This window comes from Micromys minutus (assembly GCF_963924665.1).
Source record: "Micromys minutus genome assembly, chromosome: 29".
Classification (NCBI taxonomy): domain Eukaryota; kingdom Metazoa; phylum Chordata; class Mammalia; order Rodentia; family Muridae; genus Micromys; species Micromys minutus.
In genome coordinates this window covers 4,594,322-4,621,768 of record NC_137964.1, presented here as the reverse complement: position 1 = coordinate 4,621,768, position 27,447 = coordinate 4,594,322, and the positions used below count along the sequence as shown (strand labels likewise).

At 38.4% G+C, this 27,447-nt stretch overlaps 1 protein-coding gene across 1 annotated transcript; it reads right to left on the bottom strand.

Annotated features, from left to right (window-relative positions):
- Positions 1 to 726: 726 nt before the first annotated feature.
- Positions 727 to 23,901, bottom strand: LOC308439274 (cytochrome P450 3A11-like; the record flags this gene model as incomplete). The annotated part of the gene is made up of 13 exons (XM_080941010.1): positions 727 to 822; positions 3,370 to 3,532; positions 4,954 to 5,180; positions 6,954 to 7,114; positions 10,455 to 10,524; positions 11,371 to 11,498; positions 15,370 to 15,518; positions 15,813 to 15,901; positions 15,982 to 16,095; positions 17,790 to 17,889; positions 19,949 to 20,001; positions 21,777 to 21,870; positions 23,831 to 23,901. 13 exons carry the CDS (start codon positions 23,899 to 23,901, stop codon positions 727 to 729), a joined length of 1,515 nt encoding a protein of 504 aa, XP_080797136.1.
- Between the last annotated feature and the right edge of the window lie 3,546 nt (positions 23,902 to 27,447).

Genomic DNA, 27,447 nt, shown 5'->3' with positions numbered 1-27,447 from the left:
TGAGAGGGGAAAGATGAGTTTTCTTTTCTAGGATAAAAATGGGTATATCAACTACACTCCAAGAGCTCCTGTTGCTCCCAGGAATAGCTATCAAACAAAAACTAGACTACATAGTTTTTGTTTTGTTTTGAAACACTGTGAGAAAATATAAAGTGGATGGGAAATGAGATGGGATAGAATCTAGGAAGTGTCTGAAGATAGGAATTAATATAATCAAAACACAGTTAATAAATCTCACAAAGAAAATAAGAAACACTTTGAATATTGGATTTTAAAAAGAAATATTTATTTATATTTCCAAGTACCACTTATTGTAGAGTATTGAAAATAAAATATCTGATACCAATTCTAAAATTAGAGTTTTCACAATGCTTTACCTTCTCATCAAATTATTATTAATCAAATTACAGAGACATGATTACTATCAAAAGAGCTCAAAAGAAATTAACAGACACAAACAGATGTGGTTGGAGATTGTACCATGAGAAGTAGCAAAGGCAAATAATCTCTTCTGTCTCTAATTTGTCATCTGCTTTATATTAGATGGTACTTTATGTAGACACTGAAAAAAAAATCAGTGGATGTTCTGAATCTTTAACCATATATCAAGACCAGACAATTTAAGTTCCATTTTTCTCTAGAATTCATTCAGGAGGTAAATTAAAAGGTTCAGTGATCTTAGACACCACCTTTCTGAAGAGCACAATAGAAGTCCTTGAGGGAAAGTCATTTTCCAGTTACGACTGCATCCCGTGGCACAACCTTTAGAACAATGGGTTTTTCTGGTTGAAGAATTATTTGTCTGCTTAATATCACAGGTATCTGTAATAGGGGAAAAATATTAAGAAGCAGCAAGTAAACCAACAAGAACCAGGAAAGAAATGTAAATAAATAAATAAATAAATAAATAAATAAATAAATAAATAAATAAATAAATAAAATAAATAAATAGTGTTTTGGATAATAATGCTTTGCAGAACAAAAAAGAAGAATTTAATATTGTGTGGTGTGACATTAATTGTCCCTTTTCTAAAGGCTGCATCAATTATATGTTGAGAGCTTTCATCTAAATATGCATTAGGTAAAATGGTGATTGAGAAACTACTGTATTCATGGCCTGAGTCAAACACATGCTTGTTGATACTACTTGTACTCTGTGCTGATGTAGAGTAAATCATAAGTTTAATGTTTTAACCTTATTCTTAGTTTTAATGTCATAGTATTTTTTAACTCGTGGAAAGTTATTTTTGGATTTAAAACTTTCAAGATACCCATGAAAGGATACATCTCAACTCTACTAACAATTCTTAACCTTCAGATAGTATCTCACCACTACACTTCAACATATTCAGAGAAAGTCTTCAGGAGGACAGAGAGTTTGCTTCCCTTTCGAGATCTATTCTTGTCTTTCAAGGATGTGATGAATGGGAAACTCTAATTCTACAGAATTTTCTAGTAATGATTTAGTCACATGCTCTTCAATGATAAATGGGAAAAGCCTCCAATTCAGAAATCTTCCAGTCACAGGTAAAGGAAGGAGAACCAACTTGTCAAGGAGATAGGGAAGTGTCAAATTTTAAATGACTGGAAGTTAAAGGGAAACAGCCCCATGCTAGGTGTGCCTTTGGGTCTCAAAATAGAACCTTGTTTTACTATATAAATCCTTGTACATAATTTAAATGCATTAGTCATATAGAACCATATTAAGTGAAGATGTGTATAGATAAAGCTATACAACTGTCTTAATGAACAGATCAAATAATGAATACATCTGTTTCATTATAAGAACCCATTAATGTAAAGAAGACACATACTAAAAAGACAAGAACTGTACAATTCACGCATCCCTTTACATGAAACAAGAATAAGTTATTCAGAAAATGCAATGTAAATGCTTTTTGTAAATGTCTTATTTAACTCTTTTATAATTTTAAGTACTGTACACAAAATTTTGATGGAGGTATACAAAAAGATACATACAAATATTTCAATAAATTCTATTATTTTTTATTATTATTTTATGAATAAAAATAATAACTGTAATACATTTTCAGGCATTTTTGAAATATTTTCAATGCAAAAACTCTCTTCAAAGAACAAATTAGAGTTTATGGAAAGAATAATATGAGGTGATATACAAATGGGATTAGCTATCCTTCAAAAAACAGAGAAAAACAGTTTTTAAACATGGAGGTATTAATGACACATACATGATGAAAATAACCTGCAGGGCCAAAACTAGAACATGGAGCAAATAAGGAAATAAACCTATAAGGAAGATTTATTTGGTGAGTGAACAGGAACTTTAAGTATGAGGGTAGAATAAGAGGAAGAATAAAGATACATCATTTGTGGAAATATGACAAATACCTGTTTTCTAGAGCAGAGCTCCTGAGAAATGAGCTGGAATCACCAAGATGAACCATAAGGTAAAAACTCATTATAACATGAAACTTTTAAAAGACTTAAAGTTTACATATAAGAGTGTCTTGCCTGCACATTGCATAGCTGACAAAATAGGAAATCTAAAGAGAAGCCGAAGTGGGGAAACAGAGACCCTGGAACTAGCTACCATTGGGTACTAGGAATTAAACTCAAGTCCTTTCAAAGAGTAGCAAGTGCTCTTAACGACTGAGACATCTCATGAGAACCAGCAACCATCTTTTAAAATAATTATTACATATTTGGCATGACATGGGAAGTGAAAGATTAGGTTTTAAAACTACACTATGGGTAAGATGTATTAGGATATCAAGAAAGACCAAGCATTTTACATTTCTGATTAGTTTTTTGAGACACAAAGTCCATGTTGGCTTCAAGTTCACTAAGTGGCCAAGAATTTTTTGAAATTATAATCCTCTAGCCTATAACTTCTGACTGCAAGGATTACAGGTATGTGCCAACATGCTTTTACATGTACTTCTGGAAATTAGAACCAGAGATTTGTGTATGATATTTTGCCAGCTGTGAAACATCTAGACACAATGTATGTGTTTTAAAGCTCTTCACTAATTCTAATATACATCCACTGGTTGAAAAGGCTGTGACAAGAGGAATTCTGTGAGCTATAAAATAAGAGTACAACACACAAAAAATATTGAAAACATGACCAATGAAACACTGCATGGTAAATGATATACAAATGTCAAATGAACAAGACTAGAATTTCAAACAAAATGCATGGAATAATGTCACACTATTCTATAATGTAGAAAAAAGTATTTTTAGTTAATACCTAGATACACATAACTTATTTAGCCAGAAAACAAATTATTAAACCTCAAACATGGATAATCATTTTTATACACACAACCTCCCATTGGAAAAATGCTTCCCATATAACACTATTAATAAAGTTTCTTTCCTTACCTGCGTTTCCTTACAAGGCTGGAAGGAGAAGTTCTGCAGAACTTTGGTGAGAGCAAGTTTCATGTTCATGAGAGCAAACCTCATGCCAATGCAGTTCCTGGGTCCATTTCCAAATGGCATGTATACATATGGATCAATGCTGCCCTTGTTCTCCCTGCTGAACCTGGAGACACAACAGTAGATAATAAGTTCACAGAGGATAAAATTCATAAGAGCTACACATGTAAATTTTCCTTTTAACATCTAACTAATATATAAAGAATGCTCATGAAAGGTTCATTGAACTTCTACTTGCAGAAATTTGGCTCTGAGAATTTTGCACTAAAGGTCCTTTCAATTCCCCTTCCCTTTTAAGAGTCTCTATATAGTTGAGATCAGAAAAATGCATTTTTAAAAAATGAATCCTTCTGTGTACACAAAATAGTGTAATAGTGGATTTATAGGGAGGTGAAAAAAATCATTTTCTGATTGGATGGAGGGCCAATTATTTTGCTAAGTGGACATGGTACCAAAATGCCTTCTAAATATCTTTACACATGAAAATTATTGCTGATCTCACCGTTTGTCAGGAAACCTTTAGATTGCACTTTAGATTGAACAGTAAACAGAGAAAGTCATGACAGATCATAGTGATAAAAAGTGGTGGTGGAGTGCTCAGCCCTCCAAAGCTCAGGAAACATTACAAAAGAAGGGGCAGCTGATTGTCATGGTGCACACCAGTAGGATTTGCTGAAGGAGGCAGAGACATGAGGATCACGAAAGAAGGAGCAGAAAAATTAAGGAATCAAGGCATGAAATTGGTACTGTGAAGTATTTTCTTTTGGAAATGATGTGCACAGTGCCCACATGGACTCAAAGTATATGTTAATACCTACACAAGTTGAGACACATCATCAATCCACCATTGGAGCAAAAGGGAGCCCATGAGATTCATCTTCCCTAAAAAGATGTTGATAATAAATGTTTGCTGTACAGGAGAATCTTTTCTTCAGTGGTGTAGCCCACTGGTAACTTGACCATTCTCCAGATTAACTCAAACACCTATACTTATGCAAGCAACCCAAAGAAAACTCACAAGTCACAAAAAATAAAAGATAAAAAAATATAAAAACAGGAGGAAGTCTAAATGAAGATAGACAGAGATTCCACATAGTTCAGAGAGAAAAAAGACAGGACAATGTGAGGTGAAAATGAAAGAATTCATTATCCATCCAAGTGTCAAAAAATAAAAAAGAGCTAGAAAGCTAGTACATCTTTAAACACTAAAAACTCTCTGGGATAATGTTGTGTTTCAACTCTGAAAAGCACATTTCACTTTTGCTACATAAAAAGTGGCTTCCTGACTCACATTTCAGTAGGTTATTAACTATTTTAGAAAGAAGGGGGAAATATTCTTTGTTTAAATGGTCTTATTTTCTTCCCGTTTCACTCCATCTCTACTCTCTTTTTTTCCCTTTCTCTGTCATTCTTCTCACAGAATGAGAATGGATGCAAAGCACACCTAATTCATCATCCTATAAGAGAATCATAGCATACACAGGTCTGCATAGTGAGAGCCAGTTTCTGCTCCTGGGGTTTTGGTACCTTTCGGGGTAAAATTCCTCAGGTTCAGGCCAGTGCTGTGGGTCATGGTGAAGAGCATATAATGGAATCATCACTGTTGACCCTTTAGGGATACACACACCATGGATTTCAACATCTTTTTTACAGACTCTCTCAAGTCTATTACCAATTGGATACAATCTGAGGGTTTCATTCACCACCATATCCAGGTACTCTATCTCCATCACAATATCATAGGTGGGAGGTGCCTGGGAAGAAATAACAAGATTTCAGCTGAGATTTTAGATTAACTTTCAACTGTGTCTAGTATTGAATTCTCCCAAACTCAAGTTTGACAGCTCAAAGGGCGTTAGTTAGTACTGACAATACATTCTAAAGAGTTTATAAATTTGTTTTATTTTGCATGTGTAGGTGTTTTGCTTGCACATGTTCATATACACCACATTAGAACAACGCCCACAGAAGCCAAAATAGGGCATCAGACCACCCGAAACAGAGAGAATAGGCATTTTCATGATGGGATCCAAATACGGATAAATCCTATGGAAGAGTAGGGAGTGCTCTTAAACATTGTGGCACCTCTCAAGCTCCTTACAAAGTGGAATAAATATCCCTTGGTGCCTGAAAGATGATCATATAGTGAAAAGTCTACAATGTAAACCTGAGGATGAGAGTTCACATACAAACCATTTACAAAGACGGATAGAGTGGCACCAAATTACAATACAAGTAGCAGGTAGACTGAGACAGTGCATGCCTGGTGCTCACTGGCTACACAATGTAACCCAATCAATAAGTTCCAGGTTTGGTAAAAGAGCCTGTATCATAAAATATGTTGGACTGTGATTTAGAAATATATGCAATGTATGTCTATGACCTATACACACATACATACACACATCTGTGCACACATTTTCATACATCCATTCAAATACACACATACACACAAACACACACACACACACAGAGAGAGAGAGAGAGAGAGAGAGAGACAGAGACAGAGACAGAGATAGAGACAGAGACGAAGAGAGGGAGGGAGGGAAGAAGGGTGGGAGGAAGGGAGGGAGAAGAATGGCTCAGGATTTCACATTGGTTTCTTGTAATGATTGTAATGATAAATATGGAGAATCATGGCACAGAGCTGAGTCAAATATGCAACTTGAACAGGGCAAAGGCTACACTTTCTGAGTACACATCTGGGACACAGATATTAGAAGTATCTTTGAGTCATGTGGACAGCTGTTTGATAAATGCATATCAGCATCACACAGGTTGTGTATATGTTGCTTGCTTATTATTCTGTGGTCCTAGATTACAGACACATCAGGCCCAACCCTTGTCCCAAAAACCTTCTGTTTCTATGATAAGATTTAGTGCACATATCTTTTACTGTGGACTTTTTATGATAATTTCTAAATTGAGCTGGGGAAAAAACTGTGTTTGTTCCCTTGTTACAAATTATTAAAGCTGCAGAATCAGCTCATTGAGCAAAGCCTCATGCAATTGAGCCTCCTGAACTCATTTGGACTTTTAAAACACATGTAGTAGAAAGAACAAATACCTTCAGATTGTCCTCTGACATCCACATACATGCTGCAGCACTAGTGCCCACACACATATATAAGCTCATATATATAAATATGTATGTATGTACATACATACATTTATACATTCATACATGCATGCATACATACATACATACATACATACAAATATGTAAAAAAAAAACACCTGATTTGAAAGATGGCTCAGTGATGTGAGTACTTGTGTACACTCACACACAAATTTACAAACACACACATTCAGCAAAATATATACATACCCACATAAACAACATACACACACTAACCCTTAATAACATACACTCTCTATCTCTTTTTCTCTCTTTTTCTTTTTCTCCTCTTCCCAACATCCACCCATCTCTCACTCACTCACTCACATACACATGCACAACACTGTGGGTGACATAAATGTGTCTTTGTTGAGGAATATTCCTTTTTCCTCCTAGACTATCCTCTCACCTTATTGGGCAGAGCCCTGTCAATCTCCTCCTGCAGTTTCTTCTGGATGTCAGGGTGTGTGGCCAGGGAATACAGGACAAAGGAAAGTGTGACACTGGTGGTTTCATAGCCAGCAAAAATAAACGAAATTGACTGGGCTGTGATCTCTATGTCAGTCAAGGCTGGAAGTAAGAAAACATCTCAGGTAAGCCAGGTCAGAATGGACCATCACAGAGGAGATCAAGAAGAAAATCAAATCAGCCCCTATGTTCCTAGAGAGGATATAGAGATATCATTCAGTAACTCTGAGACTATCTTCATTGTGACAGCCTCATGAAATATCCAGAAAAGGAGAAGACTTCAGGCAGGTTGTCCCAGAGTTTTTGTTGTCCCTCATCATCCCAGTGGGCAGCTACAAGACATGGTCTTTCCTGTTTGTAAAATTTATTTTAATTATAGGTATTTCTGTATCTGGAAGTAAGTGCCATGTGTGTGTAGGGTGCCATGTGTGTGTAAATGGAGGCCAGCAGATGGCACTGTAGGCCACAGAGATAGAGTTACAGTCAGTTGTACATCAGCTTCCATGAATGCTGTGATTATGTTGTTAATAAATTCTTTCTCCCAATTAGTGTAAGTTCTTCAAACTAAACTGAAAGTAGACTATAAACTCACAATCAGTGGCTATTTTAAAAAATAAAATTTATTTTAGCAATCAAAAATGAGAAAGATGTCCTGAAGATATGAAGCTCAGTAACTACGGGGATGGTGTTTGAAGTCTTGTGTCCAGTCCTCGGCGCTTTATGCACCAGACATGGTTATGTTTGTGTTTTGTGTTACACTGGAAGATTGACTGGAAAAAAGAGAGCCAGTGCTGGACGAATTTGGCTTCTAAGCATCAAGCAGATCATCTCCTCAAGGACTAAACATGGACAGCTGCTTAGAAGCTACTTTTATTGTTACACAGAAGGCACCCTCAGCAGGTCAATTTCCACATAGCAAAAACTCATGTCTGACAAAGGACTTGTCTTCAAAAAAGCATCATCTAAACAATTCTATGCCATATGAGGCTTCCTTTTGTGAAGCATTTCTACACAATAAGTTATAAAAGTCTCTCAGGATACATCAAAGAACACAATGAACTCTCAGATGAGGATCACTAACAGAATCAAAGCTAAGGGGCCATCACTCCACATTCAGGCAGAGACAACAGTTCTGTGAAAACTCTACTTCATGATGGCAAAAGCCCATAGTCTCAGGAGTTAAAAGTCATTCTCAGGAACATTGTGAATGTGGGTCAACCAAGGCTACATGGTCCTTATGGCAAAAGAGTGAGGAGATCTAGTAGATGAAGTTAGTTAATGGCGTAAAATTGTTTCAAGTGGGCAAAGAGAAGAGGACTTGAAACACAGAGTACTTGGTGACTTTTAAACAATAAATGGAGGAATTCAAAAGATCATACTGCTACATATAAGCATGTGTGGGTATAGGATATAATCGATTAGGTAAGAATAAAATGTTCTTTTTCCATTAGGTACTGATGCACAGGTGTGTGGGGAAGATAGCCAGTACTAGAGGCAAAATTCGGTTGAGATCAGTTGAAGCCCTGATATTGATTATGAAAGTAATCATGAAATGATAGGTGTTTTCTGAAGTCCCGGATTGTGAGCCCTCTCTGCCTGAACATCACCCCAGTGGGGAAGCCATACAAAAGTCTAGCCACGCTGCAAGACCTGCCTACACAGAAGAAGATGATGTAGACTCTAGCCAGATCAGCCACTGCCATAGTCCCTCCTCTTTACACACACTTAGCACTCAAAAAAAACTATGGCCAATGTCAGAGGCAAACAAATGGGAAGCAGGTGGTTGGATCCCAGGTTGTTTAAAAAGGACAAAACAAAAAAGAGAGAAGGGGGAAAATAAAGCACACATGTTGAAACCTTCACTTTGATCTTGGCTTCTTTTGTCCTCACTGGACATTCTAATCAAGACCATTATCACTGAATCTCTATTGTTTATGTGAGCCAGTTCGCAGTAAGCAGGCCCGACCATCAGGGATTCAATCTCAGCGCCCCACTGTACACTGAACTGTCAGAGCTCACAACCCAAGATCTACATCAGTGCCCTGCTGGAATTTTTTCCCCATGTTTCCCAGTAAACTCCTGTGCACCAGGCTGAAAAAGGCAAAGTCCAAGACACTCAGATCAGCCCTGTGAAACTGCACTTCTTCAGATGGACTGTGAAGCAATGCACCAAGCCCTACACACATGTACAATAAAGTCTGAAACTGGAATGCCAGCAGATTGCAACCATGATAGTAATAATGGCTTCAAATTAAAATTTAAACATAGATGGAAGGCCAGTGAGATGGCTCAGATGATGAGGGCTTCTTGCACAACCATGAGGACCTGAGTTTGACTCTTTAGTCCCCTTGTAAATGCCTGGTGGGGCAGAACACACATATAGCCATAACACTGTGGATTTTTGGGACCTCCTGGCTGCAGGCTTGGCTCCAGGTATAATAAAATAACCTGTCTCAAGGAAAGAAGACAGAGAGGGATTGAGCAAGACACTGGGTGCCTTTATCTGTTATCTGTACACTCAGCTAGAGGTGCAGATGTACACATACTCCTGCATATGTGTGTACTACAAAAAATAACCATTAAGTGTTTTTGATGATTTTTGAAGACAAGATTGTTCTCTGGTGCCCTGCCTCTTCTGGCATCCATTGTTTAGACTTGGCTGCCCTTGAACTCACTGAGATCTACCTATTTCTGCCTCCCAAGTGCTAGGATTAAAATCATGCTCCAGCACAGCACAAATATGAGTGATTCTTAAGTACATAAAAGAATGAAGACGACCAGTGCATTTATTCAAATATGTTTTTCCCATAAGGTACTTATACATCACACAAAGTAAAAGTAAATCTTTACCATGAATTAGGCACAAAACAACAGTTCACTAGGGGGTTCCCACAGAGCCTCAGCACTATTTGGGTACATGTCCCATGACTTCTTGTTTATACACAGATGTCTAGACAGAGCTCTGAGACTTTGTGGTAAAAATAAAATACAAACAGTACCTCTGCACACCCGTGTAAAAACAGACAACTGGAGAGTTGCATTATGGCCATGCTTCTTCTTAGAAGTAAACTTTTGCTCATGATACATGACCTGAACAAGATCAAGACTGTCAAAATTCCCAGCACAGATGGGGCAGGAACACTCCAATCTCTGGCCTTTGCTGAGGAACAATTGGCAGGTAATAAGTGTGTAGTGAGTGTGTGGACACTGGTACATTCCTCATGTGGCAGTGGATGGAACCACAGCCATTCTTATGTGGTCATCATTAGCTGGACTCTATTTGGGAGTTCAGAAAATTCTTTGTTGATGAAAGCCACATGTGTCTTTCCACAGTGAAGCAGAGGTATCTTTCTGCCTAGAAAAGCCTCACTATATATATTCTCACCAACCCGCACACTCCCAGAGAGCTTCCTTGTCCATAAACAAGGAATGGCATGCTTACGTTTATGAGACTCTTTGTCTTTGGGGTTACTATGAGTGTTCATCATCAACTGAAGAAGATCTACTCGGTGCTGAAAGCAGAAAGAAAAGTTGCAAAAAATGCAAGGTCAATGGTAAGGTCAGAGGTCAGAAAGGGATCAGGAGTACAAAACCTTAATTCTCTAATTTTGAGGAAATTGTTCCCTCAAATTCAAAACTGTGGATATGATTGTTCGAATCAGGGATCAAAAGCAAGAGTGGGTAAATTAGAAAGAATTGGCTTCCATGTCAACCACATTTACAGTGAATTAGGATAGATAAAAACTTAAACACTCACTTTTATACTATGAAATTATTTTTGAGAGGGAAGAAAGGAGTGTTTCCTTTTTAATAATTTGTATTTGGCATTTGAAAGTTCTGTTTATGTACACAATCAAATATGATCATCTCCACCACACACATTCCTCCGATAAAATATTTTTTCCTCCACAGTCAATGCGAACTTCTTCATTAGTCACAGAGTCCAGGTAATGATGACCACATATGCATGGCAGTGAGGCCACATACTGCCACATGAAAAACCTACCAGTGTCCCCACCCTCTCTCCACAGCCATCAAGTGCCAATTGTTCCTCAACAATGGACAGAGCTTGGCAATGTCCTGGCCCATCTGTGCTGAAACTTGACAGTCTTGATCCTGTTCAGGTCTTTTACCATATCAATTCATTGTAATTTTCATTCCTGTTGCTACTTGTTAGTTTCTGGCTTATTATCAATCAATTTTTTAAAATTAAACTTCTTCACCCCAAGAAAATATAAATATTCTTTCTCTGTGTGTGTAAATTTACACTTTTCTACCTACCATTAGCACACAGCTCAAATGTTCACAGCCCAACATCTTATCAAACTGTCAACCTATCATGAAACCACCCTTATTACCTTCTGTTTAGAATCCAGGCGGGTTTCCTTCATTCTGTACACAAAGTTTTTGAAAAATTCGACTGAATTCTTTGAGGCCTTGTTGATATTTAATATCTCATATATTGGTGTGAGGAATGGAAAAAGTACTGGGAAAAAAGGTAAGTTTTAATAAAAATGAAAGTATAATTTTTTTAAAAAACATTAAGCATACCCAAAAATAAGTCACCAGTGTCTCAACAAAACACCATCTCTTCCTGACCCTGCTCACTCTGGGTCAGTGCTATACTACTGCTTTCACACTTTGATGTAGGCAAATTTGCAACCTGGCTCTTAAGTTTTACTATGTTCTTGTATTCCATCTGAATTCACAAATAAAATGCCAGAGACATTACAATGGCTCAATAGCTAAACATTCTGCATTTAAGCCTACAAAATTGAGTATGATCTTTGAATCCCATTCTGTGAAAGGAAATTTGTGCTCCGATCTTCACGTGCCACACAAACACCAAAATCATCCAGGCACACACAAAACAGCCAAGGTTACACAAAGAAATACTGTCTCAAACCTACCCCCAAAAGAAAGAAACCCCAGCATAAAGAAAGGTGGACAAAAAGCAGGAAGAAGTTTTGGCACATTCCGATGACTCAGACTGAGACACTGCTTTAGAACAATGGAACGTTGAATGCAGAGACTTTGGAACTTTGGAATGCAGAGACAGAACTGGGTCACAGCCATCAGACTCAGGGACTGGTCACAGACTGCTAAGCACCCAAAGAGCTTCAGAATCACTCTCTTACCTGATCCACGAGTGGGCTTCCAATTCCTCCCCAATGACTATCTAGGGAGAGACTTTCAGGAACTCACAGGGCACAGGTATTGTGCTGTACTGACTCGGAACTGTATGTTCAGGCCAGAAACAAAGCTAGACCAAAGCCATCAGAACTCACTGCCTGCCCTTAGAAAATGAACACCAAGGAGCCATCTCCCTACTGAGCCCACAGGCCCACAGACCCACAAGAGAGACAAGCTCTAGTCAGAGACAACAGGATCACCTAACATCACAGATAACAAGATAGCAAGAGGGAAGCACAATAACCTAAGCAATGGAAACCAAGGCAACCAGACAACTTCAGAAGCCAATTCTCAGGCGACAGGGAGCAGCAGATATTCCAACACACCATAAAAAAGAAGATATATACTTAAAATCATGATGATAATGGAGTTGCTAGAGAAGTGCATAAATATTCCCTTAAAGAATTACAAAGGAACACACATAAAAAAGTAGAAGCCCTTAAAGATAAAACACAATAATAATTTAAAGAGCTAAAAAAACACAACCAAACTGGTGAAGGAATTGAAAACATGAATAGAAACAATAAAGAAATCACACAAAAAAATCCCTAGAGATAGAAAACCCAAAAATGAGATCAGGAGTCAAAGATACAAGCATCACCAACAGAATACAAGAGATAAAAGAGGGGATCTCAGGCCAAAAATATAATATAGAAAACATTGACTCATCTGGGAAAATACAAAAATCAAAAGGCTTCTAGCCCAAAATACCCAAAATATCCAGGACACAATGAGAGACCAATTCTAAGGGAGAGAGAAGATTCCCAACTAAAAGGCCCACTAAATATCTTCAACAAATTAATAGAAGAAAAACTGCCTAATCTGAAGAATAAATGACCATGAAAATAGAAGAAGCCTACAGAACTCCAAATAGATTAGACCAAAAAATGAAACTCCTTCTGACACATAATAGTCAAAACATTGAATATTCAAAACAAAGGATAAATACTAAGGATAGTGAGGGGGGAAAAACATGTAACATATAAAGGCAGACCAATCATACTTGCACCAGACTTCTCAACAAAGACAATGAATGCTAGAGGATCTGGGACAGATGTCACACATAGCCTAAGAGAACACAAATGCCAGCCCAGGATATTTTATCCACCAAATCTCTCAATTACCATAGATGGAGGAACCAAAATATTTCAGGACAAAACCAAATTTACACAGTATCTGTTCACAAACCAACCCAGAGAAAGAATGATAGATGAAAAGTTCCAACATAAGGAGGGAAACTACATCCTAGGAAAGCAAGAAAATAATCTTCTTGCAACAAAAACAAAATAAAAACACACAAACATAATTATACCTTAACAACAAAAATAACAGGAAACAACAATGCTTATTCCTTAGTATCCCCAATAAAAAGACATAGACTACCAAAATGGACATGTAAAAGGGATCAAGAATTATGATTCATACAGGAAATTCATTCCAACAAAATGGGCAGATATAAACTCAGAGAAAAAGGCAAGGAAAAAACTTCACAAGCAAATGGTCCCCAAAAAAAGCGGGAGTAGCCATTCTAATATCGAATAAAATTGATTTTCAACAAAAAGTGATCAAAAATGATAAGAAAGGACACTTTTCCTAATCAAATAAAAGTCTATCAAGATCAACTCTCAATCCTGAACATTTATGCTCCAAATGTAAGGACACCAACATTCATAAAAAAAAATTAATGAAGCTCAAAACAAATAATGCACCCCACAAAATAATAGTGGGAGACTTTAAAGCCCTACTCTCATCAAAGGACAGATCACGGAAGCTGAAACTGAACAGAGGCTCAGTGAAAATAACATAGGACATGAACCAAATGTGTTTAACAGACATCTATAGAACATTTCATTCTAAAGCAAAAAGAATATTCATCCTTTTCAACACCTCATGGTAACTTCTCCAAAACAGATCCTATAATTAGCCATAAAGGAGGTCTCAACAGATATAAGAAGATGAAAATACTCCCATGCATTCTATTAAGTCACCATGAACTAAGGCTTTCTTCAAAGGGATACAAACCGGAAAGAAAGAAGTCAAAATATTACTATTTGCAGATAGTATGATAGACCTCAAAATTTCCACCAGAGAACTCCTACAGCTGATAAACAATTTCAGCACAGTGGCTGGATATAAAATTAACTCAAATCAATTAGTAGCCTACCTCTACTCAAAAGATAAATATGCTGAGAAAGAAATTACAGAATCAATACATTTCACAATAGTCACAAATAATATGAAATACCTTTGTGTGACCTTAACTGAGCAAGCAAAAGATCTATATGACAAGTAATTCAAGACTCTGAAGAAGGAAATTGAAGATCTCAGAAAATGGAAAGATGTCCCATGCTCATGGATTGAAATATATAAATATTGAAAAATGCCCATCTTCTAAAAGCAATCTACAGATTCACTGCAATCCTCATGAAAATTCTAACTCAATTTTTCATAGATCTAAAAAGAGCAATTTGCGAATTCATTTGGAATTACAAAACATCTAGGAAAATTAAAATTGATCTCAACAATAAAAGAACTCTGAATAAATCACCTTCCATAACTTCAAACTGTATTAGAGATAATTCTTGGGGAAAAATGCATAGCATTTGTAGAGAGGCAGGAGGGTAGATCAGTGGAACAAAACTGAAGTCCCAGAAATGAACCCACATACCTATGTTCACTTGATCTTTGACAAAGAAACTAAAAACATTCTGTATAAAAAGAACAGCCTCTTCAACAAATGGTGATGGTTCAACTGACAGCATCATGCAGCATGATACAAGCCATCCATTCTCACAACCTTGGAAAAAACTAGAGTTCAAGTAGATAAACACCTACACATAAAACCAGATTGTGGATCTTAGAACATAAGCCATTGGTGTTCACTTCAGAAAAATTTCACCCATGCCTATGTGTTCCAAGCTCTTCCCCAATTTCTCTTCAAATAGTTTCAAAGATCCAGAATCAACAAACAGAAGTAAGCAGGCAACATAATTGTGATGCCCTGAAACACTGAACTGTGCCTTTAGGAGATGAATAACATGGCTGGTGAACTACATAACACTAGAGCCATTCATTTGAGGGAAATAATGAAGAGAATGGCAGAATTGACAAACATGGCCACAGACAAGAGCAGTGGAACACACGAAGAAGAATCATCTACACACCTACTGTAAATAACAATGGATCAAAAAAATCTAATCTTAAGAGCTTCTTGGCTTTCTCCACAAAAGGATGATTAGGGTTGTTGAGAGAATTGATGTCCACTCCAAATGATATGCTGGTGATCACATCCATGCTGTAGGCACCTAACACTCTAAGAAGAGAGAGGCGTGGAAATTTAACACATGCATCAGTATCGGGAAAGTATTCTTATTCTCAGGAGACAAACAATGGCACCTCAGTGTGGACCAAGCCCTTCCCAACCTACCCACACTTTATCACTGCAAACTTCATGCTGCCATATTTCTTCTTTTTAAACTGTACTTAATGTCATCTAATGACTAAAGGGGCAAAGACAAGCAGCTGGCTCATGTGAATGCTAGAAAGATGACCCTGCACCTCAGTACCCCTTCCTCTCCCAGGATCACAGTGATGGACCAGCACTCACTCTTTCATATGGACAGGCTTGCCTTTCTCTGCCTCTTGCCTCAAGTACTTTACCAAAATGTCTCCATACTGTTCTATGATGGGGAACATCTAAACAAAAGAGAAAATCATTCATAGTTAGGATGGGGACCCCAGTCCCACAGGCTGGAGATAAAAAAACTTTCACGCACCTCCTTGAGTTTTCCACTGGTGAACGTGGGGGACAGCAAGGCTCGGTATCTCTTCCACTCCTCATCCTTAGAGAAGAAGATGGCTTTTCTCATAATCCCTATTGGGCCAAAATCCTAGAGTCAAAACATAATAGAAACAAAAAACCAGCCTATGAAATATCAGGTGCATGGTCAACTGCCAATTGTAGTTCAAAGTCTATATATTCCAGGATCCCTTTAAATGTAAATATGTCTATGGGTGGAAAACTAGGTCCAGGGGTGGAGAAGAAGATGAGAACAAGACTTGGTTGATCTCCAGAGCTGTGCAGATGGTATTTTCTTGGAGATATATAGAAAGTAAACAATGCATGTGGCAAGGTCTCCAGATCTGTATGTCCTGTATTTACATGAGCAATGTGAAAAGGATGTCTTTATATGCTCTGTTTCTTTCTGTCTGTTTACTGTCTGTCTGTGTGTCTATGTATGTCTGTCTGTGTGTGTGTGTGTGTGTTTGTGTGTGTGTGTACATGAATACTGGTACACATACTGATGTGTGTTCATGTGAGAACAAAGGTCAGGTATCATTCTCAATAACTCTATATTTAAATTTATAAACAAGGTCTCTCTGTGAATCTAGAAGGCTGTGGTGTGGCTGAAGTTTCTACCAAACAACCCTGGAATTTTTCTGTTTACACAGGAAGATCTAGAAGCAGATAGAAATGCTTCAAGGATTTTAAAGATTATTCCACTATGTTATAAGTTTAGCCTATTGTTCTTTGTGTTATAAAGTTAAATTTCATCCAAAAAAACTGCTTAGGAGTGTCTGAACAAAAGAAAACAAGGGACCCTGCCAAAAGTTGGCTTCAGTTGGTAAATAAATATAGCAACAGCCAATGTCTGAACAGGACAGACAGAGGCAGAACTATTGGGATTCAGGGTCTTGGGAGACAGATGAGAAAGAGGCAGAATCACCATTACAGGGACACAGGACAGACCAGCGGATACTCCTAATAACTGTGAACATGGAGACTCAAGTGGCCACCTTCTATGGGGAGGCAGAACTTCCAGAGGATGGAGAGGTCACATCATTCCACAGGAAAAACCATCCACCCAAAAACTGCCTTGCTAAGAAATGTGCAGAGATAAAAATGAGTAAATAACAAACTAATGACTGACCAAATGTGAGAACCATACAGTGAGAGACACTATAAATGATACTCTGCTATGCTTTCAAAAATAGCATAACTAAGTCGTGAGAGGATTCATAGAGCAGCAGAGAGAAATAGGTGAAAAGACTCAGCCAAAAATTGGGCAGAACTTGGTGAGTCATGTGGAAGAGTTGGAGGTAGGATTAATTAACCCAGGCCGTTCAAACACACCACAAGAAGATCCACAGTGTCAGGTACAGGGAACCATGTGGGCTCACAGAGTCTAGGCCACCAACCAAAATGATTACAGGGACGGGACATAGCCTCCCTGCACATTTGTAGCAGAAGTAAAGCTTGCTCTTCATGTGGGGGCCAATAACAGTTGAAGCTGGGGCTGTCTATGAGTTGGTTGCCTGATATATGATCTCCTTTCCCTAACTAGATTGCCTGGTTGGATCTTGGGAGGATCTCTTTATCCTGATGCTCCTGGATGTCCCAGGGCAAGGTAATTCACAAGAGGGAACTTCTGCTACTCTGAGTGAAGGGGACAGGGCTATGGAAAAGGAATTGGGAAGGGTGAGACTGGAAAAAAAGGAAGGAGGGGAGCTCTAATTAGGAAGTATAATTAGTAATTAATTAATCAATTAATCAATCAATTAACAAAAAAGGAATGTGGCCTACCTGCCGGTTTGTGAAGACAGAATAGCATTCCTTCACTAGCACATTATTGATCATCTCTGTGTCAGTGATGGCAAACAAAGGTGTGGGACCATCAAACAACCTGTGTAGGGAAGACTGCTGATAAACTAGGTTCTGAATAGACATCTATACCCAGACTTTGATCCTACTGCTGTAGGACCCTAAATCTGCTTATACAATTCACAGTCACAGGGGTTCCCAGTTCAGCTTAGGGATTCTGATCACAGACACAGTGGAGTCTTTGTAAAATGATAGGTAATGTCATTCAACATAAAATGAGTCACTAAAGACAAAACATCTGTGAAAGGTGCCACAGTGAAGAAATAACAAGTGGCAATTTGCTAAGTATACATGCGTATTTGAAGAAATTGCGTATACCATTTTCTATGATTTCACATTTTTGAAATATTGCAAGGGACTGGAGAGATGGCTCCACAGTTAATAGCACATAGTACTCTTGCAGAAGACCCAATTTTGGTTCCTAAGATGGCTCACAAACAACTGTAACACCAGCTCCAGGGAAATCAGATACCGCTAGTCTCCATGATAATTTATAATCATATACAGAATGACACACAGGTATATAAACAAAATTAAAGGCATTAAAAGTACAGACTTAATAACAAAATATTAATGTTAAATAATTAAAGTAAAAATAATAAAATCTGAAAAGAAAAATATCAATGTATACATTGTTCTACCTAGGTGCTAGTTGCTGACATCATTCAATCCAAGCACTCAGAGTGCTTGTAGTTCTCAAGTCAGAGGTAGGTAGATCTCTGTGACTTGGAGAGTAGTCTGACCTATAATGTGAGTCAAGGATAACCAGGGCTGCATATAGAGAAAGACTAACTTGAAAATAAAAGAAAGATTTTAATCTTAAGAGTAGTAGAATATGTCAATATCTGATGTTGGGATGCAGCTCAGTCTTAAGACGCAAGCCCTGGCTTTTATACTTAGAGATGAAAACACAGAATTTAACTGAAGTGCCTGAATCTAGTTCTCCCAGGTCAGGTAGTCTGAAATTCAGGACAAGATGAGAATGAAAGCATGGAAATGGGAGACTGCACAGACTGTCTCTGTACTCCTGAATTCACTGCAGCAGGGAGTCCATCACATGCCTTGTGCATGACTGTCAGCATTCCAGCAGGAGTTTTGAGATCCTGACCCTGCCAGAGTATTTGCACACAGCTAGTTCCTGGAGGGAGGACACCAAATGGCCTAAAGCTAGAGACACATGAAGATGTCAGCTCAGTCCCTGGAATCTACAAAAATTAAAGAAAACTGTCTTGAACAGGATGTCTTCTGATGCATGTTTTACCAAAAACCTTTGCAGGGGCTAAGGAGAAGGCTGAGCAAATGAGGCCAGCTGTACCAAGCCTGATGAACTGAATTCAGTCCCCTAGAAATAGAGAACTAACTTTGACAAAATATCATCTGACCTACATGCATGCACCAGGACACAGGTCCCCATTCCCTGAAAATGTTGATCTAAAATAAAATATAAACAACAGTAAAGTCTGTACATGCACTGAGGAATCTGTTTCTTTTAATGCTACGCATGAACCATTTATTAAGCCCTTAGCTGGCTCACTGCCCCCAGATCCCTGCTGTCAAATGACATACTAAGTCCACATTAAAGTGAAGGAAAGTGGGCTTCTCTGGGGAAATGAGGCAGGGTGGAAAGGAGATGGGACAAAACATTTGCCAAAGCAAATTAGAGAGAACTAAAGCAATGCATTGTGTAACAGGCAAAGGAGGTTGCAGAGGAGAAACAAATTAGAAGGGCACAGTGGGTAAATGTTAAGGTAAGCATAGGAGGATACCCAGAGGTCACACACTCTCAAACAGTGGAGGAAGGGAGACTGTGTGTAGGGCATGGGAGGTAGTCACCATGTTGTAAGCTGAACACATAAATAATTAATGGAGAAAAGAAGAACTCAAGTCCATGGAACATCAAATTTTCAAAAGCCACAGTGAATAATGTTTACATGTCAATTAGACCTTTGAACCCTGACACTTCATGTCATGAGGTATCACCTTTACACAGAGAGGTACATGGCTTCATTTTTTAATCCTTGCACAAGTGGAGTCCCTCCTCCTAAACAAATTCAATTCCATTGAACTTTCAGAATACTCACCCCCATATTTTCCCATACTTTTTATAGCATTCCATGTCAAATTTCCATAAACCCTGGAAAGAGAAACTGCATGAAATCCACTATTGCCCTATACATTCTGATCTTTCTGTAATCCCAACATAGAACTCTCAGATATGAAGAAGTAAGATTTATTGCTTCTGAAACATAAAAGCTCTTATTCAGAAATGTTTAACATGTGATGAGCAAAAATGTTAAGTGGGTAAAGTGTGAGAGAACAGGATACGTGACATCTTCCTGTGTCCTCTGCATGCCACACACATGTACACAGACACAACATAACTCACAAACACACATCTGTACGCATCTGTACACAGAAATAACATACATATCACATAAACACAGAAGTAGTGATGATAATAATAATAACAAACAGAATTGTTTGAAAGAATTTCCAAGGAAGCACAGATCCTGTAGGAAGAAAATCCTGAGCAGATAGAAACACAAACTCTGCCACTCGCCCTCTGTACTGAGCTTGGGAATGTCTGTCTGGGGGAAGGACCATGGCCAGGTATCAAAGCAGGTTAGTCACAAATGGTTCACCTAGACTTAGAGACTATATGGCACATTACATTCTCATTACTAATTTTCCTTTTTTAAATCATTATTTCCCTAGTTGCCTACCTTGCAACAAAATTTTATAAGAAAAATAATAAAGAAAAGAACCCCAACATTACATAGATGGATGACAAGCATCATCCCGTCTCAGATATTCTCACTTGCACTCATACTTATGGATAAGACTGGTGCCTTTTAAAAAAAAGAGGCAGCTGTAGGTACAATTCAATACCAACATTAGAGCTATTTGCCTAACATATAATGGCTTGCATCTCACCCTCACCACCAAAAAAAAAAAAAAAAAAAAAAAAAAAAACTAAAGAAGAGAAAGAAAAAAAAACCTAAAAAATGTCACTAGGCCTATAGTGGTGATTGACTTTGCAGAGGTTCCAAGTTCCATTTCCAGAACCCACATCCTCTATCTCAAATGCATCTCTAACTCTAGCTCCAGGGAATCCATCACCGTCTTCTATCCTCCATAGGTCCTGCGTTCACATACAAAATCACACACATTCTACCTTATACAAATAAAGTCTTTCTAAATGAGTCAATCTTTAAGAAGGACCCTAGTCTCTAAAGAAAGAGAGAAAGTAAATCCTCTAGTTCTAAAGAACCCAAATATGCCACAAGAGTACAAGCAGAGTCTAACGTCATAGGAAAAGCTTCATGGGTTCAGTCATTAAGCAAAGAATTCAAATATATGAAATGGGAGCTAGGAAGATGCTTTAGTGAGAAAACCACTCTATGAAAACAAGAATTTTAGTTCCCAGGATCTGTGTAAATGACTGTCAGGAGGTAACAGAACCAGCTCATAAGACTCATAGACAAGGAACCCCAGGAGAAAGCTGAATGGCTAAACTAGTCAAGACAGAGAAAGCCAGGTAAAAGTGAGAGACTGCCTCAAAGGTCAACATGCAGTGCAATCAGGAAGATACCGAGTGTCCTCCTCTGACTTCCACAACCACATACACAAATGTACACATGTATATGCCCCTGCATACACATATGGGAACTCACACACATGCAAATGCCTGGATACACTCTACAAAAATATGTACACATACAAACATACTGTGAAGTTTTAAGTTGGCAATACTGCCTCCAAGGTACTCACAAATATTCTCAAGAATCAAGAGAACACACAGTATGGGGCCTCACATCTCAGAGTTTCCTCATAAAGAGCATTTAATAGAACAAAGACATAATTTACCACAAGCAGAAGCCATATTTAAAAAACTCAGTCAACACTAACCTTGTAGTAATTCAGCAAAGTGCCTAAAAAAGGCAGAGGTGTTGGCCCAGGAATTCCCTGTTTTTTAAAAATTCCATGTTTATGGGTCCCATATCTATAAAGGGAAACAGAAAGATTTGTGGCCAAAAGTAACACACACACACACACACACACACACACACACACACACCCAAGAGGAGAGAGAAGCGAGACCATCATCAAAAATTGAAATAAACCAACCACGTGCCTGACCTGCCAGTTACCAGAGAGCTTTGGGAATGGTGAGAGGCCAGTGTGAATATGTGCCCATTGCTGACAAGCAAGTCAGCTGATTTCGCATAGATTTAGAAAGAAACAAAGTCAAGTCATACTTAGTCTAAGCCTTATCAGTAAACTACTGGGGAACAATTTTCTGTTGTGTGTATTCAATTGTGGATTTCTTATCCACAAATCTAGCTACAGAACTCTGGATCAGACTTTTGTATTTTTGTTATTATGAAGCATCATCTGAGTCAGTTTTTGTAAAATATTGTTCTCCACCATCTTCTGATTGGTTAAACCAAGGGTATAACAACCTATAGCTGAATGGGAGATGAAAAGGTGGGACTTTTCTGACAAGAGACAGGGAGAGAGTCTAGGGTGGGACCTGGGGACACAATAAAGAAGGAGATGTCAGGGCAAGGCTACAATGGCATGTAATAGACGACATGATTGGGACATAGGCCAGGCCAGCATAGTGAGTTTAGAATAGCTAAGAATATGTCAACTTAGTTACTGAAGCTTTTAAAAAATATGAAATTCTCTGTGTCATTATACAAACTATGGTTGGACATAGAAAACCCCATACTTTTGTAATAAACCTCAAAAAAGTAAGTGGAAGTAGGGTGAGGATGAGGTGCCCAGCAGATCACCATAACCTCAGTATGAAATTTAATAAGTACCACTTGGGCTTTAACTCAGAATAAAATAGTTTGTCTAGCATACATAGGCTCTAGCATGAGCCCCAATATTGCCAAAACATTAATATGAAATATTAACTCTGTCATCATTTCATTTGAGCCTTTGAGATTATTCCACAAGTAATGGCACTGGCTGCTAATGTTAATAATAAGAGTTTTGTCTTCAGGATCCACATGATAGGAAGGAACTGACTCTGAAAATTTGTCCTCTGATCTACACAAACACACACACACACACACACACACACACACACACACACACACACACACATGCACAAAAACACACAAACACACACATACACACACATAAATACCGATACATAAAAACTTTTTGCAAGAGTTAATGTCACTATCTGCCATCTCTTGGAGAAAGTTCTTATGCCCTGTGCATTCAAAGGATGGTTTCTGAACCCTGAGACATTAATACAAGCCAGACATTGGCAATGTCATCATTATTGAAAACTCTCCTGTATCAATGTATACTCCCAAGTCTCTGCTTGGTTAATAAAAATTGAAAAAAAAATGACTGGTCAGGAGACAGAGTTGTTGGCCACAATGCAGGTGATGGTTCAGGAGAAGAAAAGCCACCAGCAAGGTAGAGGAAGAAGGTCACATTGAGGTGAGTCATCAGAAGGAGTCACCAATGGAGCTCACAATGAAAACACATGTGGAAAAGAGCAGGTCAAGAAAAATCAAACTGCAAGTAAATTGAGGCCTATGGCTGGGATGTAGATAGCTTTATGAGTTAGAAGAGCTAAGATCCTGCCCAGTTATAGTCTTAAAAGTTTGCTAATAAATACAACAGGTCTCTGTCTTGATTATTTAGAAGTTAGCCAGGTTACAAAACCATCACTTTTAATATCATCCTAACTAAGCAGGTGAAAGGTGTCAGATAACATGGAGCTGTAGCTACAGATGATTGTAAGCTCCAGGTACAGGTGGGGTACATACTTGTAACCACTTAAAGATCAGCCACTGCCCTTAACCACAGAGCCTTCATGTCTCCAGCCCTGTCCTGTTATCATTTTGATCCTCCCAATAATAACAGAATAGAGGTCTGATTATCACCCCGATCCTCAAGACATGGTAGAGGAATAAACTGTGCAGGTCACTCACCGGTAGAGGAGCACCAGGATGATTGCCAGGAGGAGCCAGGTTTCCAGTGACAGAGGTGAAACCAGGTCCATTCCTGTTTGTCTATCAGCACTTTACTATTCTGTGATCTCCCTCCAGCTATGTGTGTGACCTTCTTCTTGGCTTTCCTCTGCTGATTCTGCTGCACTGGGGCCAGCCTGAAGTACTTATATGCTGGGAAGATGGGAGGGACAAGGGATCTAGACAGTAGATTGATTACCTCTGCATCAACTGGACTTTGGTTCTCTCTTCCCCTAGATAGTTCACAAACATCATCCACAACCTATTTTGAACTAATCCTCTGTGTAGCATAAGTAAACAACAGTGCCACATGGAGAAGACAGAGGTTCTTAGTTTCTATCAAATGTTCAAGTAAAATCAATAACATGAAAAGCCCTCTCATCAGGAAAGGTTTCATTTAAAAATACATGAAATGAAGACAAAATTACATCATCTGCACAGCTTTACAGAATAGAATGTCTTACTCATTTGCTGAAAAATTCTGGAGCTCCCCAAGCACCTGTAAATCCCATGTGACATCTGTGAACCAAACACTAGTCCTTTAGAAGAGCAGCAAGCCAGCTTATCCCTTGTGGCATCTCTTTAGCCCCATGATGAATGTTTGTTAGTTTGTGAAAAACTAAAAAGAAACACTAGGAATAATTAGTTGGTAGAAAGAAAGCCAGTTCTGATTCTGTCCCCAGTGAACCATCATAGGTAATAGACTTGTACAGCCCTTCACTCAGAGATGAGAGTCAGAAGAATCAAAGTTCAAAGACAAGTTCAAAGATACATAGCATATTTGAGACCAGCCAGGAATGCAGGAGACATTTACTCAAAAAAAATTACTCTGCTACATATATCCACCAAAATTCAACAATTTTCACCTTTGCCTGTTGGTGCCAGTGAGAAAGAAAGAGGTCCTGCCAGTCATTGCTGAAAGCAAGAAATTGTACTCAGTTGTGAACCAACTGGTGACTGTTAACACATAGGACTTAATGGATGGTTCCAAACACACAGTCATACACATTGCACATATAAAGTCATCAGGAAATAAAACAAGTCATGAAAGTGGGAAGAATCTTTTTAGGAACAACTAAAGGTGACAGGGTTGGGGTAATAGAAAGGTGGGGGAGATATAACCAGAATTCAATATACACACACAGATTGCAGGGGAGACAGAGAGACAGAGAGAAGACAGACAGACAGACATAGAGACAGAGATAATTCATTTAACAAAATAATTAAAAATAGCAATTGAAATGCAGAAAGCCCCAGTCAAACATCAGGGGGAGCTAAAAGAGTCATGCAGGAGAATGGGGAGGAGGACTGAGTGAGCCAGAGGGGTCAAGAACACCACAAGGAGATCTACAGAGTCAACAATCCTGGAGACATAGGACTCACAGAGACTGAACCACCAACAGAAGTGCATGTGCTGGCTGGACCTAAGGGACTATATATGTATAGCACATGTATAGCACACATGCAGGTTGGTCATCATGAGGGTCCCCAACAATTGCAGCAGGGACTGTCTCTGACTCTGTTGCTTGCCATTGGATCCCCTTCTTCTAACTGGGCTGGCCAGTAGTTCAGTGGGAGAGAATGCATCTAGTCCTGGTAAGACTTAGGGTCTCAAGGAAGATACCCTAAGAGGGGCTTCCCCTAAAAAGAGCAAAAATGAGGAGGTACTGGAAGAAGTACTTGTTAGGTTGGGACTGGGAGCAGGTGAAGGAAGGGTTGTCGATACAAAAATATTTTTATTAAAATTTAAGTAAAGAAATAACAAAATCCCCAAAGTTCAATCAGGATACAAGGGCTCCTGAGTGTAGGTGGAAGTACTAAAAAAGAAAATGGACCTTAGAAAAATCACTCAACCAACACCTTGGCATTGAGGTCTAAAAATTCATTGTTTTCACAACTGGAACCCCAGAGTGCAAGGGACTATACGCCCACAAACACATGCTTACACATGCACCTGATACCCACCTAACTGACATCAGACAATGATCACTAATATTTACTGTCCTGAGCAGTTTGCTCACATTAACTAATATTATGTATTCTACAACCCTGTGAGAGATAGATGTGTCACAGAATAGTGAAAATGCCCGCGAATGATAACTTATTCAATTGAAGTTATATAATAAATCACTACCATGGCTAGGATCTAAGAGATCACATAGCTCCAAAGTTCAAGATTTCCATAATTTTTTATTTTATTTATTTATTTATTTATTTATTTATTTATTTATTTAGCATGAGTACACTGTCACTGTCTTCAGACACACCAGAAGAGGGCATCAGATTCCATGACAGATGTTTTTGAGGCACCATGTAATTGCAGGGATTTAAATTCAGGACCTCTAGAAGAACTGTCAATGTTCTTAACGCTGAGTAATCTCTCCAGCCCTTTGTTTTAATTATTAATTAAAATAAATTTAGATCATTTTCTTCATCTCTTCTCTCCAATTTCTCCCATCCCCCAAATCCCTCTCTAACTAATAACTTCCTTTTGGTTAGTGTTGTTATTCCACATCTATAACTATAAATACATAAATACAACCTGTTGAGTCCATTTAGTGTGGCTTGTCCATATATGTTTTCAGGGCTGAATTCTTGATGCAGACAATCAATTGAGGGAGTAATCACTAGGGAATATTGAGTCTCCCTCTCAAAGCAGTCATTAGTTTCTTGTTTTCATCTAGGGTAAGGGTCCTATGAGATTTTCGTGTTCACCTTAGCATGTCTATTCGAGATGTCATTGTTCAGATCTATTTACTTTGTTAATATTTAACAGGTCTGGCTCCCTCATCCTTTCTGGGAAACACCATCTGCCAACAGATTTCAGAGTTTTTGACTCATAAAATCCCTTTGTCCACTTACTTTGTGTTCCCTGAGACTTAGTTATAGAGGATGTCTTGAAGATGTCAAGATCTTCACCTATAACAAACTCACCCTGACATGATGCCATATGGGATTAGTGAAGGAAACAGCACCTCATTCCAATTGAGATGTTCCCCCAGTGAGTAATAAGCACCCAGCACTCATCTCTCAGAGAAGAAAAGGAAATAAGGGCCCGCAAGCTGGCAATGATGATTGGGAAGGTGAGAAATGAATTCCAAGTTGCAGTTCTTTCCTGAAAGCTAAGTCTTGTTATTGATAGTATACCAAAGAAAACTGACAAGGATTTCCACAAAATGGTCACTTACCAATCCTTCCAAGAGACTGTCTTAAGGTTAGCTGGTTATTAACACACACACAGCACTTCACAGCTCTTTGTGGTCCTCATGATAAGTCCCTGAGGTAAGTAATCCATTGTCTTTATGTTGGAACTGAACCTATGGCTCAGAGGATAAGATCATTGTCTGCCATTGTAAAGGATCTAGATTCAATTCCCAGTACCCTTCTAGTCTTTCACAGTGGTCTTTATCTCTACCTTCTGGGTATTTGTAGCCATATATTTTCCTCTACAAGTGCCAAGGCATACCATAGTGCACAGATATACATGCCAAAAAGACTCTCATACAAATAAAAATCTCTTCTGAAATCTTTAAACCCATGTTACAAGAGGGGAAACCTACAGCTAAAAAATGAATTTG